The sequence below is a fragment of the Miniopterus schreibersii genome (assembly GCF_964146895.1).
Source record: "Miniopterus schreibersii genome assembly, chromosome: 17".
Classification (NCBI taxonomy): Eukaryota; Metazoa; Chordata; class Mammalia; order Chiroptera; family Miniopteridae; genus Miniopterus; species Miniopterus schreibersii.
Genome location: NC_138117.1, coordinates 2,266,251 through 2,282,203, shown reverse-complemented (window position 1 = coordinate 2,282,203; position 15,953 = coordinate 2,266,251). Strand labels below are relative to the sequence as shown.

Below are 15,953 nucleotides of genomic sequence, written 5' to 3'. Positions count from 1 at the left end.
CCTGGCCCTGGGGAGCGGGCGCTGCACCCCCGCGGGAAGGGAAGGTCTGTTCACTGTTCACTGGTCTCTGGGAGAACCGAGGCCCTGCAAAGGACAGGCCACGCCGCCCCCAAGTTTGTCCTATTTACCCAAGTTTACCCCAAGTTTTTCTCTTTTCTCCTAATAATGACTAAACCTGGCTCTTTTTCAAGACAAGAACAGCCCAAATCTCTGCTACGCAGAGAAGGCACCACGTGCCACGGACCCGTCCTTGCAGCTCGGCTTTGGGGGCTCCTGCTGGCCCTTGGCACAGGGGCACCTGGCCCGAGGCGGTCAGCTGGGGATCCTGGGACCGGGCTGCTGCCCCAGGGTCTTTCGGGCCAGTCACCGCCCCCTTACCTGTCTTCGGGGCTCTGTTCCAATCTCTCGTTGCCACACAGGTCACACGTGGGCCAGGAGAAGGCAGTGCTCTCGTCCACGCCGACCACCGTGCCTGGGCCAAGGGAAGCAAAGCTGGTCTCAGAGACGGTGTCCACCCTCCCGACTTCTCCTTGCTCCCAGGACACAGATGACAACGTGCCTCAGATTTCTCGCACTTGTGAGTTTATATAAATGTGCCTAAGATTTTTATGATTTCCGTTTATTGGACAAACAGAATTATAACAATAAAAAATAAGTTTTAAAACCTACCCACATTACAACCTGGCCAAGTTTTCATTTTTGCCAGTTGTGTCTCAACAAAGTTGGTTAAAAAATACATGACGCCTAAGACCCTGACAGACCAGTGGGGACTGAGGCAGGGAAGACGCCATCTCAGCCTTGCTCGAGACTGCGAAACAGAGAACCCGGGCTGTCCACCCGTGAAGGGACAGCCCATTCCTACAAGGGACTGTCACGTGACTGTTAACATCCTGAGTTAGATCCTCTACTGCCTGACGGTCGTCCCCGCTGGAGTATCCCGTGGAAAGCAGGTGACAGAGTAACATGTAGCAAACGGTCCTACTCTGCACAGCCACACGCGCGCCCACCGCGGGGCGACGCGAGCTCCATGTGCAGGGTGGAGCTTCAGCGTGTGGCGGGAGGTGGTCGCCTGTCTCTTGATTCGTATTTCACATGTGCCGCCGATAGACATTATCTTATCACCAAAAATTTTTATAGTTAAAAAATAAAGTATTAATGCTACTTTCCACTCCAGGCTCATATATCCCACCGGCTCCTGAAACACCTCCTTCTCAACTCTCGAGACAGAATGAAGATTGTGCCCGCAAAGCGGGCCTCTCACACCAGGCTCCCGTCATGGAACAGCAGTGGCACTGCCTGGTGGGTCACCGAGGCCAGGACCTCAGAGGTCATCACATACGTTCTTGCCCTCCATGGACACCGGGCTCCCCCTGTACCAGGTTCGTTACCCACCTGTCAACTTCCCCCCTGGCCGAGCCTTCTCCTGGCTACCTCACCCTTTGGACAGGTGCTCGCCCTCCACCTGGCTCTACCCAGGGCCCCAGCCCCTCCACTCTGGTCTGCGAGAGGGAAACTGGACCATACCGTCTGTCAAGATGATGGGGCACACTCCCGACAGCGGTGCCCACCTGCCTGCACACGCCGGCCCCTCCAGGCCTTTCTCAGGTCACTCCCTCCATCCAGATGCCTTTTTGGTCTCCTTCCCGACTCTGGTGCTCACCCACCCTCTCCTGTCAGCAGCCTTTACAAGTCCTGTTTTTTCCCCACCAGATATTCTTCCTGACCTCAGCCCGTCACCGAACTAGTGCCCTCCCACCCTTCAGATCCTAGCCCAGGGCTCCTGTCCCTGGAGACCTCAGTGGCGCCAACAAGGTGAGAAGCCCTGGAGCGCTCACGATGCTGCAGCTCTGTATCTGGCTGTGTGCGCAGCTGACTGTGCCTCTCTGTATGGACTGTACACCCGGGAGGGAAGCACCTCCCCTGACTTGTTCCTTGTATCCAACATCTGGAACGTGTCAGGTACTCGACGGCTACTTGTTGACAAGTATGATATTTAGGAAACTATAAACACCATCTCCAACAAGATCGATGACCCACCTTGAACGCTGCAAATGGAGTTGACCTGAGTAGCAGGACCCAGTTCGTCGAGCTCCACAGGGCTGGCCAGCTCACAGGCGTGAGCACCACAGGCCACCTCTGAAACGGGCATTGGAAGCAAGAGGACAGTCCGTTCAACACACACAATCTGACCTGTCAACAGAGACATTGCAGACTGAACCCCTGAAGGGAAAAGGTAATCTTCCTGCCAGTAGACAGCATCCTCTGCCAGCCTCCTCTGAGGCGTGGGAGCCGAGGGGCACACCATGGGGTCCGCTTACTGTGTCCAGTGACACATGCACCGTGCAGAAGGGAAGCCCTGAAGCCCAGCATGCTAAGCTGAGAAAACACAAAATACCAAATCCATTTGCAATTCAGAAAGGTGAGTTTTATGATGTGTAAATTATATCTCAATAAAATAAAATCCATATACAGTTGAGGTGGGCTCCTAGCTTGATTCCTTGGAAAAAAGGCCCAGCTGACCCAAGAGTACATGTTTACAATGTGTAGCTTTTCATTTGTTTTAAAAAACGATGTCCCAGGCAATGGCTTCACGTGGCCCCTGCACCTGTAAAGCTTGCCACCAGCACAGTCCTTGAGTGGCCAATGGTACTTCACAGGGCGTGTCAGTACTGCAAGGGCCTGCGGTTCTCTCCAGGGGTCAAGGAAAGCCTGGGCTGGCACCATGGGACTGTCCCTCCACCTGCCTTGTCTGCGGTGGGCTTGGTGAAAGGCCCAGCAGGTCCAGAGTGAGACAGAGGCACCCAGGAGCCACGAGTCATCTTACAGAACCTCTAAGTCACCACGGGATCGAAGCTGGTGAGAAGGCATACCCTGGTCTTGGAGGGCATCTCTGAAGAAGAAGCTACAAGGGGCAGCCTTGGCGAGGACTTCCAGGACATCTTGGCCCAGCACACACGAGGGCATCACACAGACTGGCAAGGTTTTGGGGAAACCAGAGCTGTTTTCATCCTGCATCTGCAGGGTGACATCCGTCACCGTCAGCCAAATCTCCCTTGGCTCCAGAAGAAGCAAACTGTTCAGCTGCAAGACACAAGCAAGACTATTAACTTGATAGCTACTCTTATGTCCAAAATAATTCTTTAAAACAATGTTAGATGACTATTTACAGTAACATTATTACATATTTACATTAACATCGTTACATTAACATCACTCATCACTTCAACAAATATTTAAAAACAAACAACAGGCCTTTCATGGCTTGGTCACTAGCCCCCACGGACATGGCTGTGCCCCGTGAGCCCCGACCCTGTACCTGTCTAATGGGCTCCTTTGCTGTGATACAATCTGCCCTTTCCTGGCTCTACTGGCAAGAATTGGTTGCTCTTTGCCTCCGGACCCCACGTTTGTGTACCTATGGTGCTGTTTCGTATTTAGTATATGCATCCTCCTGCCTTGCTACATGTAAATTTCCCAAGGGTTAGGAAATGTTATAACTGAATGTTTGTAACCGCCCACTCCCAAATTAATACGCTGAAGCCCTAACCTCCAATGTAATGGTCACGGAAGGCGGAGCCTTTGGCAGATAATTAGGTCATCAGAGTGGGGCCCTCATAATGGGATTCGTGCCCTCGTAAGAACAGACTGAGCGCCTGCTCCCTCTGCTCTCGGCGCTGAGAGGGAACCGGGTGTCCTTCTGAGCCGGGAGAGCCCCACGCAGAGCGGGACCACGGAGCCTCCCGCGCTCCTGAGCTGTGCGCAGCGGGCTGCTGCTCCGCCGGCCGGCCGGTGGGGCCTTGTCCAGAAGCCCAGACCGAGTGCAGCGGAACTGCACCCTGGGTGCCCTCATTCTGGTAGGAAGCAGGTATCCAAAAGTAGTTGTTTCTATTTTCTCTTTTTTCTTTCTTCTATCCTTCCATTATATATATTTTTTTCATCTGCAGAAGTTGTAACACCTTTTCAACTTCATTAAAATGGCATTCTGCCCTTTCTTCGCTCCTTTTTTTAAGCCTCACCTCAGGAGTGAGGATATTTTTTCCATTGATTTTTTTATTTTTATTTTTTTAGATAGTGGAAGGGAGAGAGGAAGGTGAGAGAGAGAGAGAGAGAGAGAGAGGGAGGGAGAGAGAGAGGGAGGGAGAGAGAGAGGGAGGGAGAGAGAGAGGGAGGGAGAGAGAAACATCGGTGTGACTGGCTACCTCCCACGCACGCCTGTGGTTACGGCAGGTGTGGGGTAAGGGGCGTGGAGGGGGCACAGGAAATCCATATACTTCTTCCAATCTACTGTGAATCTATGATGACTGTGAATCTGAAACCTTTGAATGATCAAAACAAAAGTTAAATACACTTTCATGACTTGGTCATTAGCATAATGTTAATACAACGTAACCTTCTCTGCTAACCCAGGTTCTCACAGTGGCTCACTGCCTCTCCCAACAGTCAGCTGTCACTATAGAAAGTGTCAGCTTAACCACAGAGTAGGCACAGGACTTATCATTTCACTTCCTCCCAAGGAAGCATGTTTTTGGTGGCTCTCTTTCCCATAAAAGCAAAATACGGAGGCATAGAGAACTTTAGTGACCTGAGGAAGATGCCTGGCTGGGCTCTGAGTCCTTGCCTATTTTCTAAGGACCATCGATCCCTTCACATCAAACCCTCCCCCTGACAGGCATGCTCCCAGGAAGGCCATATTAAGCTGATGGGAGCCTATTTCTTGGCAGAAAACTCAGAACAGGAGGGGACCAGATGGCCTGCAGTTTGTCTCTCTCTGCTCTAGGGCTCCCAGTGGGTGGGTGGTTGGGATCTGGCTGTGGTGTGAGCATTTGACACCCGCTGTCTACCCTCCAGCTCTGGTCTCAGCTGCAGAGCTGTGGGCAGACTGGGCTCTGTGGGCAGGAGCACGTGGTCTGACAGCCGTGAGGTTGATGTTCCCACCCCCGAGGACAGTGTTCCACCTGCAGCACAGAGAGCAGTGCGCTGTAAGCCACTGCCCGACATCACATCCCCACGACCTGGAGTGCACTTTAGGGTAACAGGAAGATGCCAGGTAGGTCTTAACACTCTGAGCACCCTGCAGACGATGGGCATAGGAGTGCACAGCCAGGCTTCAGTCTGCCTCAGACTCAGGGCGTAGAAGGCAAACAGGCGACCAGGCCTTGTCCTCACGGGAGGCCTGTCCCTGCCTGCTGACCCGGATGCAGGGATGGGCCCCTGGAGCACTGCTGAACGACCATGTCAGTCACTCTCATTCGTCAGAAGCACTAATGAGCTGTCAGATGACTGAGGGTGGACAGGGAAGGGAAAACAAGGGCTGAACAATGGCTGTTCTTGTAATGCTCAGGTGACCGAGACACGGATGCTCCTCTCTTAGTTAAGGTCCAGCAGAGGTTTCTGGTGAAACTTCCATCCTGTGTTGGACTTGCCAAAAACACCTCTTTACTTGTCTGCTCTTAGCCCATCTGCTGAACAGCAAGGAAGCCAATAGCAAGCTCCTCTCGGCCGCCACTCCCTAGAAGTGCCCCGGCCTCAGAGGGGCCACAGGCTCCTTCAACTGCGCAGGCCCCCAGAACGTGGAAGAGTTAGCTCTGAGACGTGGCTGAGCCCAGTCCCGAGATTCCTGCTTTTACCCCGTCACTGAGGTTTCAGCATCCCTCTTTTCTACAACCTGCCCATGCGTCAGGAAGGAACTACGATGACCGGGCTGAGGATCTTCCCAGGCAGGTTACACCTGAGCTGTTTTCCGCCTCAGTACTCAGCACAGTGGGTGGCCGTCCACACCCACTCCAGGAATGGACGCATCACCTCCTCAGTGCTGAGCAGCCACAGCTCGATTTCAAAAATGCTTTTCTATTGTGGTACTCCATTAATTTCTAAGAGGGATGAATGATCCTTTAATAAACTATAACAACTTATGCATTATAACACATTATGAGGAGGGAGAAAGGGAGAGAGATGGACAGATTACCAATGGTCTTTGATAAATCACTCTGGCATAGAAACTGCAACGGGTGCTGAGATCAGCCATCTGAAAAGGCATTGAAAGAGATTAGTAACATCGCACACATGCACACACACAATGTAACCGAAGGCCTTGTTAGAAATAAAGACCTTACCTGGAGAATTTCTCTTAAGGAGCGAGGAGCGGGAGGCTGGTAAAGTTTAGAAACAGGGTCTTCTCCAATTATATCAATTTGCCCCAGATGTGGATGAGCAGTGAGAATATAACAGAAGCTAGGAGGAGGCAGAGGAGTTCTCACCTGTTTCAAATAAAGGCAAACACAGAGAAGACTCTAGTATATAATCTAGTCCTTCATATATGTGTATTTATTCACAGATACATACTGTCTCTGAAAGGCTGGTAAGAAATATCTGCATAAGAAGTAGATCATGTTATTTATCATTGGGAAATTCCTGGCTAACCTGACAGCTGTCTGAGTACCCATGGATTTTATTTATTAGGTTATATGGGTTTCTACTCTAATTGGCAACTGAGTGTTGGTACTTCTAGTGACTGGAGGGGGGCGCTGTCTTGTTTAGTAGGAGGCTAAGACCCTAACTGTGGACCCTAATGGCACGACCCTAACAACTGTGGTTTAAAAACACCATCATAAATTAACCTCAGGAAGAATATCCCGCAGCATAGCAAGGGAAGCCCCAAGGCCTGGGCTTTGGAGGGACGTGAGCGGGTCTGAGTCTGTCCTGGCTCATGCTCACTGGACCCGGACTTCTCGGGGACATGGGCTGTGGAGGTGGCGCTTGCTGCAGCCCTTGGCACGGAGCAGGTGGCAGCCAAGGGCGAGTTCTTCCCACACTGAGCTCACCTCTTCACAGGCCCGGCCGTGGCCAGGTGCTTTTAGAGGCACCACTGGAGGCCACATGGTGTCGATCAAGCTGAAGAGCCCCGCTGTCCTGGGGAAAGAGAAGATGCTGAAATGCATTTCCTTCTATGAGATTTGGTCTCGGAGAGCAGACATTACCAAATGCCCTTGGAGATCACTAACAAATTGATAGGAGACATGGAAACTGTAAGACCCTAATTAGATCAGATAATCAAGGATTAAAATATATCGTTATGCTGGTGAGGTGGTAAATGGGGCAGACACTTTGGAAAAGTTTGGCAGGGACCCAGCAGTCCCACCCAAGAAAACAGAAAAGTTATGGTTCATGCAAAAATTGTATATGACTGTTCCCAGCAGTATTACCCTGAATGGATAAGCGAGTCTGGTGTAATGCAGTATCAGGCAGCCATGAAATGTAATCAAGTACCGACACCTGCGCAACACAGACGAACCTTGACAACACTGTGCTGAGTGGAAGAAGCCAGGCACAGAAAGCCACAGGTTGTGTGTCTCTATTTACATGAAATGTTTATATGCAAATCCATGAGACAGAAAGCAGGTTTGCCTGTCAGGGGCTCAAGGGCTGGGGGTTTCTTTACGGGGTCATAAAAATGGTCTGGAAGTAGATGGAAGTAGAATGTTTGCGCAACATTATGAATATAAAAACCAATGAATAGTATACTTTTAAAGGGGTATATTTTATGGAATGTTAAGTTACATCTCAATAAAGTTGTTATTAAAAAAAATGACAGTGGTCTCCAGCAAGGAGACATCTCACCCTGATACTAAATGTAGCCAGTGTTACACTTTCCTCAGCTCTGCTTAATGACTTTGCTACAAACGTTACCTTTTCCCCCTTTCCTACGGCTCTCACCCACCTGCATCTCGGAGCTTCCAGGGAACAAGAAGCTGGGGACCTAAGACCAAACAGTAATGCTGTCACCTCTACTGGAAAGCTTACCCGCGACCCAGTGAGCAGCGTGAGGCCTGGGAGGAAGGTGCAGAGGCCAGGGAGCCCGGCTGGGTGTGGCTCAGTGGTTGAGCATCGACCTATGAACCAGGGGGTCACAGTTCAATTCCCGGTCAGGGCACAGGCCCGGGTTTCAGGCTCGATTCCCAGTGGGGGGTGTGCAGGAGGCAGCCAACCAATGATGTTTCTCTCTCATCGATGTTTCTCTAGCCCTCTCCCTTCCTCTTTCTCTCTTAAAAAAAGTCAATAAAAACATTTAAGAAAAAAAAAGAGAGCGCCAGGGAAAAGCTAGGCGATCCTCAGCAACTTTCTTCTGGAAGGCCTGCTCTCGCTTCTCCCAGTCCTCGCTCTGGTCTCTCGGGTTCTCCCCGCCGGCTGAGGGGAGTATTCTGTGCTGAGCGCCGGGGGCGGGAGTAGGTGTCAAATCTGAACTCCCATCACTTCTAGTTTCCTGCTCTGTGGCTTTCTTAGCTTTGTGCTTCCTTTGATTTTTAAGGCTGTTTTTGATAACAGCTTATCACTTCCTGGCTGCGGTTTCATCTTCAGAGGCGGTTCCTCCTCGTGCGGTTAGGAATCGGCGATTGGTTGGTTTCCTTCTTAAAGCTGGGGGTCGACAAGCTGCTGCAGCTTCAGGTTCTTCACCGGGCACCTCACTTGGAACTGCTGGGTAAGTCGCTTATTTATTTAATCCCCACCTGCAGATATTTTCTCCATTGCTTTTCAGAGAAAGGAGAGAGAGAGACATCGATGTGAGAGAGACACACCGGTTGGCTGCATCCCCCATGCACCCCAGACCAGGGCCGGGATCGAACCTGCAACCGAGGTACATGCCCTTGACTGGAATGAACCCAGGACCCTTCAGACGCTCCGACCACTGAGCCAAAGCGGCCAGGGCTGCATGGCCTTTTTAATAACCCCCTTTCCTCCTCTTTCGCACACATCCTTCCTAATCCTACTCCTACGTGTCCACAGGCGACACTGCGCGGGTTTGACGAGAACTTTTCCTTCTGCCAGGTCAAGGGCCTTATTTGTTCTCACTCACTTCTCGCATGAAATCTTCTGAGGTCAGCCAGCTAAGACGTAGGCCCTTAAAGCACCAACTGCTCGAACCCCTGGGCCTGTCTAGGTTCTGTTCTAAGGGATGCAATTCAAAGGCGGCACCTCCTGCCTCCCTGTCCCTCAGGCTCGGCTGGGGCCCGCTGCGCTGCGAGGACGGACCAGGCTCTGCAGCCACGTCCTCTCCAAGACACCGCTCTTAAAGGGCCATTCGGGAGATCTGCACAAAACAACACCTAGGAGCTAGTATTTTAGACACAGATTAGTAGTTTTGTCTAAAAGTTTGAGACATACATCCTGTTAGGATTTTGAACCCAAAGAGGCGCCCCTCCTCTGCAAAAAACTTTGCTAGCTGTATTTTCCATATCTATAGGATTAACATATTTCAGGAAGCTTCTTTTCCCCCCAGTATTGCCTTATCATAAAAAATAAAAGATGTAATAATCAGCACTAAAAAGATAAAGTTCACATACAGAATGACACCAAAATGTGACTTTCAGCTGTCCGACCTACTGAACTGCTGCGGGGACAAAGGTCAGGGACACGCCACAGAGCAAACAGCGGGGATGCTCCGGCGGGAAGCTCAGCACCGCTCCGCAGCCTGCTTGGCGAGCGTGCTTCGGGGTTGTTTTGAAAACGGCAGTTTTTTCCTTAAGGTCCAGGCTAGTTTTCTGACTCTTCTTATTTTACCCAGTCGGCATAAAATGTGTCAGAGAAACACAAACGATAGGCAGGCCGTCTGTCTGCAAGCCCGTCCACAGGAGGCAGGCGGAGGGAGGCTCCCTGCAGCCGGGTCCAGCTCTCCACAGGTGATGACCTGAGAGTTTAGCTCAAAGCTTCTAAGATGCCACCTCACAAAATCTCACTCACATAAACAGACTTCATATAAAGCTGCTTTACTGGTAGAGCCGGGAAAACATACAGAAAACACATCTTGAGAGTTAAAATACACATAACTCAACATGTCTAAATCTTAATTTTAATAAAATTATGAATTGCTAAACCTGCATAACTGTTTCTGTTGTCATTACCATTTTCCCCACCCATAGGTCCTCTATGGGCTCCCCTCCACCCCTGGCCTTGTTTTACAGGCAAACTCTAAGATCCCACTTTATTGTCTTTGAAAATAAGAGATAAAGGATTAATAAAGATCCAGTCCCCTCACCGTCCTCGGGTGGCCTTCTGCAGAGCCTTCATTCCTGCCAGGCGGCAGGGCCTCCCTTCCAGCCATCTGTCCTTGAGGACGGGGCCCTCCAAGTGCACTTCACCGAACACCCCGTAGGCGTCTTGCACGAGGAGGCAGAGTCTGCAAAAGAGCATCGGCATTGGTTCTTCTAGGGGGCAGTTTCTGATTCAGTACAGAGATGGGGGAAGTGCTCCGAGGTTGGTTTTCCTCAAGGCGCACCCTCCCCCAGCTGCCCCTAGCCTGACCTACCTCTCTGCTCCACGTCTAACCAGGCGGGTGAGGCAGAGGCTTGGGGAGCAGAGTCCATTTCCCAAGGAGGAAGCCCTAGGCCTTCCTGCAAGGGGGAGAAGCAGGGTGGCCCCACCCCACCCAAGCAGTTCAGTTAGTACCCGCTTGACAAAGTCGATGCGTCCGTCCCACCCGCGCTGTTCTGTAAGCATTAGTTGGTCAGTATCTACACAGTCAGGATGAATATAAAAATCTCTCTGCTTTATAAAGCTAGAAACAGTATCTGGTCACTTGTGCTGAGGAGGGAGAGGAGGGCATCGGCTAATTCCTTTGCGTTTTCTTTTTAAATTTGCCTTTGTCTCAAATAACGAAAGCCGGGGCGCTGTTTCTTCTTTCGCCCAGCAGGTGAGCGGTGACTGCTCTCCTCCCCCTGTTCAGGCCCAGGCACAGGCTCCCCCGCCTTGTCCTGCTCGCAGGGCTGAGCCTCAGGTGGGCGAAGGCTCGGGCCTGTGGGGCAGCCACTGTCCCCGCCGGTTCCACTGGATTGGAACTGTGGCCCCAGCAGGTTAACGTATCAGCAGCGCTCCCAGAATCCCACCCACCTGTCACTGCTTCCTGCTCGGGAGATCCTATCTCCTAAAGTCAGTGCTGGCGGGACAGGTCGGAGCAGAAAAGGGCCCAGGACCAGCATGTTTTTCCTGACTCAGCAGAGGTGTTTCCCACAGATCACACCACATTCAAGGGAACATAAATGACTTCCCAGGGGGGCAGAACCACGCAGCAACTCTGGACCTGAAGAAAGTAGCTACCACTGGATTTACTCATAACAGCAATAGGGGCACCTTGCTTCGGGGACACTGCGAATTCTCCAGTGTCCAGCACGGGGAAACCAGTGCTGCTACTGGGGTGGTGCTGGTGTTCTGGGCTTGCCTCTCCGGCGCTGTGCCTCTGCCGTGGGTGAGCTGGGATAGGACGTCTATGCCTGTACTCTTGCCCTGCCACACGTGGGGCAGAGCTTCTACAACATGGGCTGGGAAAGAGGAGAAGCTGGTGGACGGACCTCCCAGGATGCATCTGTACCCGAGCCTGGGAGCGGAGGCAAGACGGGCCATCTTCTGGACGGCCCTTTGTGGAGAGAGCCCCGAGCAGGTTCCACAGGACGGTCTGGTTGGCTGGGGAGTGGGCCACGGCTCCAGGGCCACATGCGCGTTGCTTTTACTGAGATTTAGTAGATTTTCTCAATTCCATTGGGGGAATGTTTCTCCATTTGCTATATGCCCTGAAGACAATTTCTGGAGGATTTAAATGATTGTGTGGTGTGTGTTTTTTATAGTGTTCTCCAGTTAAAATTTTTTTCGGGAGAGGACCTACTGTCTGCCCTCACTCTGCTGTCAGAAGTCAGTCTTCCACTGGTCTCTTCTGTTTACGTCCATCAGGAATAAAGACCTTCTGGGTGTTCAGCATGTGCTGTGTAAGACTCAGGTTGTTGGCCATTATTTGTAAGTTTCGAGAGTATTTGAAAACTTCCCATTCTAAATTTGTAGACTTAAGTGTGAGCTGTTCTTTTCCCCCCTAAAAGAAGTCTTACTTTGCTTGAACACAATAAATAAGTACAAAATCACCAAGTCGTGTAATGGAAGTGTAACAGGTGTGGGGAGGCACAGAGGGCTGCAGACCCACGGAATAGGTTTCACAAGGTTCTTTATATTTTTTTTAAAAAATGTATCTTTATTGCTTTCAGAGAGAGGCAGGGAGAGGGAGAGATGGAAACATCCATGATGAGAGTCACTGACCGGCTGCCTCCTGCACGCCCCCCACTGGGGATCGAGCCCGAAACCCGGGCCTGTGCCCTGACCGGGAATCAAACCGTGACCTCCTGGTTCATGGGTCGACCCTCAACCACTGAGCCACGCTAGCTGGGCGCAAAATTTACTTTGTTACAAATGTTATTAGATGACAAAAAGGTGATTTTCTCCGACTCTGGTGAGTCTACCAGCAGGTGTGCGCACCTTTATGGAAAGGGTGACCTGCTTGGTTAGAGGGGCTTAGAGAGGTGCTCCACAGCGCACACCCCACACCGGAACGGCACGGTCACACAGAAACCAATCCGTGGCCGACCTCGCCACGCGGCCTTCATCTTCCAGCTACCGCAGCTGTTTGTAGGGTAAAGCAGTAAGGAATCATTCAAACAGCCAGTGTCTTCGGCTTGCCCCGCCCCCAGCAGCCAGGCTCTGCCCATCCCAGCTGGGAAAATACGGCAGCCGTCAAAAGTGGTTCAAGGCACAGCATTGCAGCAGAATCTCCTCTGCTTCAGCCGCTAGGAAACACTGGGCAGGCCTCGGACTCTGCGCGTTTCTGAGCCATGAGGGCGAGGCCTGCATCGCGTTGGAAGAGCAGAGTGAGATCTGTGCCAAGTGAAACCACATTCCTCAGCACATTCCCAGCAACATAAAATAACACAGATAAGGGGTCCACTGTGCAGCCAGTCGTATCACGCTGGACGTATAAAAGTCCACTACGAGTTAATATTTGTCTTCAAGAGTGTTTTCTCCTCTCTCTTACCAGCTTCTATCACATCATGCTCAGCACAGGGTACTTTAAAAATCCAAAAAGCACACACACGGACCTGTAAAAGCAACAGGACAGAGCGCAAGGAGTAAGAAAAGGAAAGCTGTTGATTTGTGGAGGGAGTTTTAACGAGACTGTAACTTAACTCCTTTGAAGTTTTAAATGCTCCTCCCCAACTTTTCAAAAGAATATTCATTTTCCCCTTTCAATCACTAACTCAATTTCACAGATACACGAGGAAAGAGAAACAACCGATGTGTGTGTCTGTGTGCATGTGTGTATGTATCTGTGTGTGGGTGTGTGTATGGCTGCGTGTCTGTGTGTCTGCATGTGTGTTTGCACGTGTGTCTCTGTGTCTGTGGGTGTGTTTGCGTGTGTCTGTGTGTCTGTGTGTGTGTTTGCGTGTGTTTGTGTCTGTGTGTGTCTGCGGGTGTGTTTGCGTGTGTGTGTGCGTGTGTGTCTGTGTGTCTGTGGGTGTGTTTGCGTGTGTGTCTGCGGGTGTGCGTGTACACTGGAAGAGGAGATCTCGGTGACCACGTGGGATGTTTACACGAGCTAAGAGAGCAGTTCTTAGCAGTCCACCAAGAATTCCCAGAATCAGTCAGTCCCGGCTGTTTTATTCTAGGTCAGTGTCAACTTGAGCAGCCTCTAAAGATCAACACGGAGCTTTTGCTCCAGGTTATAATCTCTGACTGAGCCTCAGCTTAAGGAAGAAACAGGAGAAATTAGATTAAGTGAGGGGAAAAGCAAGAGCGAAGGAGGGGAGGGAGCGCGGGGAGAAGAGGAGTCTGACCGTGAAGCGGGAGGAGAGGCGCAGAGGAGGGAGGGAGGGAGGGAGGGGAGCGCGGAGGGCTAGTGGGCGGAGGCCTTCCCACTGCACCGGCCACGGGGCAGACAGGAAACCGATACTGCAGGACATTGCGTTCTCCCGAAAAACAGCCGACTGAGCTCCTAAAGTAAACAGTTAATCCCGCTGTTTATCTTTTTAACATGACGGGATGTTAACAGGGTTGTCTCTACTACCCAGAAATGTGTTTTTTATTCATTTAAAAAATCATACTTTCTCTTTGCTAAAAATAAAAGTGTGCCATGTAAACTTTGTAATATCAGAGAACCGGAAGAAATAAGGAAATCTCTCTTTGCTTAAAAGTGACTTAACTAAAAGGATTTCAAGAAGTCTGAGACGGGCCTTTTCTACACGGATACATCCTCTCTATTTCTGGAAAATACTTTGCTGAAATTAACCGAACCAAACCCAAACAACCCCCTGCTGGAGCTGGTCTTGAAGGAAGACGCAGTGAAAGAGCTGACACAGCTGTGCCATCCGGGGCCTTGCGGTCACTGCTCAGGAAGACAACGCTAAGCCTGTGCCCGAGAGCAGGGAGAGTGCATTTTACATGTTGCTGGAACTTTGCCTGTAGAACAAGTTTTCAAAGATAGCTGTTATTACACATTTTTATTAATAGAAATATCTACTGAGAGAATAACAGATAATTAAAGTATCCTGAGAGGTTCATGCGCAGCTGTAAGCTATGTCAGAGATCCTATGTACGCATTGCCCTTCTCCCCGGGCTGTGCACTGTGTTCCAGCAGAACACAGCACAGCAGCACCGCCAGGCTGCTGAATGGACACAGCCACCACCATTACTCAGATTTCTCTCGTTTTACTTGTACGTGTGGGCGCGCACGCCTATTTAGCGCTGTAAAGTTGTATCACCTGTGTAGGATCCTCTGCCCACGATTTTCAACCGGTGTGCTGCAAGAGTTTTTAAAACCTACGTGATACCTGACTATTTAGTCAGGGGCACTGACCTCTTTTCCCTTGAATTGTCAAATAAAAAAATAACAGCCAACACAACAGCCGTCTAGCGTGAATGAGTCAAAATTATACCTATTTTTTGTCAGATCAACAAAAAACACAGTTTTTTTTTGTTTGTTTTTTTTGGTGTACCGCAGAATTTTCGCAATTAGTTTATGTGCCATAAGATGAAGGTTGAAAACCACTGTCCATAGCCATCACCACCCCCAGTCAAGATACCGAACAGTTCCATCGCCAAAAGGACCTCTCCCGGTGCTTTTATTTTTTTGTTAACCCTCACCCGAGGATATTTTTTCCATTGCTTTTCACAGAGAGTGGGAGAGAGAGAGGGAGAGAGAGACATCGATGTGAGGGACACACACCGATTGGTTGCCTCCCACCCGCACCTTGACCAGGGGCTGGGGATCAAGCCTACAACCAAGGTATGAACTGAACCTGGGATCCTTCAGTCCGCGGGCCCATGCTCTAATCACTGAGCAACCAGCCAGGGCTATTTACACATTTTAAAGGGAATTGATTATGTTTTCACAAAACAGAAAATGAATGACACATTTCAACAGGACCTTTTGTTAAGAATTCCCATGTCCTGGAGATACACATTTTATTTTTTACACTTAATAATGCTTCCTTTCTTCATCAAAGAGTCTAAGCAATTTTCAGATTATCAAATAGATGACTTTTTGGTTAAAAATGTGTTTCAGACATCAAGATACAATGTCATTAACTTCCCAGACACCTGATTAAAGACACCTGTTTCGACAGCTGGGTTCTTTACAGGTGATGCTGACAGTAACTGCTCATGCTTCAGATGAAAATGTTACTTGTGTCCTTACTATTATCTGTGGTAGTGCAGGTTCCACTAGTGAATGAGCACAACCATTCTTACTCTATGAGCAGTGGCGCTCACTGGTCACTGTTCTACTGAGCCACAGAATGTCAAATAACTTGGCCGCTAACATTTATCAAAGCAAAGTGCCTGCACCGTTGTTGGCTTTAAATGCTCCGAGGCAGACAAACCGGGCTTCCAGTTAGTTCCAGCTCAGCCTGAGATGAACGGTCAGCCTCCTGCCACCTCAGCAATGAGAAAACGCACAGCCCCCTCTTCCAGGTGCTGGCCTTTCCCATCACTGCTGTGCATGCAGAGAGCCCGGCAGGCACTGCACAGAGGCCTTCATTCATTAATTCCTCAAACAATCAAAAGACACAAACACCTGGCACATCTTAGGTTCCCCACCAAGTCCCCCCCTTTCTCTTCCTGAGTCAAACTGAAACTGTGGACTGAGGGAG

At 50.3% G+C, this 15,953-nt stretch overlaps 1 protein-coding gene across 3 annotated transcripts in view; it reads right to left on the bottom strand.

Moving 5' to 3' along the window:
- The window catches only part of SPIDR (scaffold protein involved in DNA repair), a 78,119-nt gene that overhangs the window by 4,819 nt on the left and 57,347 nt on the right, over window positions 1-15,953 (bottom strand). The window contains exons 11-18 of one of the 3 annotated variants that reach the window (XM_081116862.1): window positions 10,031-10,171; window positions 7,718-7,756; window positions 6,822-6,909; window positions 6,114-6,257; window positions 5,966-6,025; window positions 2,871-3,081; window positions 2,038-2,190; window positions 379-472 (exon numbers count right to left, since the gene is read on the bottom strand). In XM_081116862.1, the coding sequence (XP_080972988.1) occupies window positions 379-472; window positions 2,038-2,190; window positions 2,871-3,081; window positions 5,966-6,025; window positions 6,114-6,257; window positions 6,822-6,909; window positions 7,718-7,756; window positions 10,031-10,171 (930 nt within the window). The remainder of the gene's footprint in view (window positions 1-378; window positions 473-2,037; window positions 2,191-2,870; window positions 3,082-5,965; window positions 6,026-6,113; window positions 6,258-6,821; window positions 6,910-7,717; window positions 7,757-10,030; window positions 10,172-15,953) is intronic. The other 2 variants (XM_081116863.1, XM_081116864.1) reach the window with 2 other exon arrangements.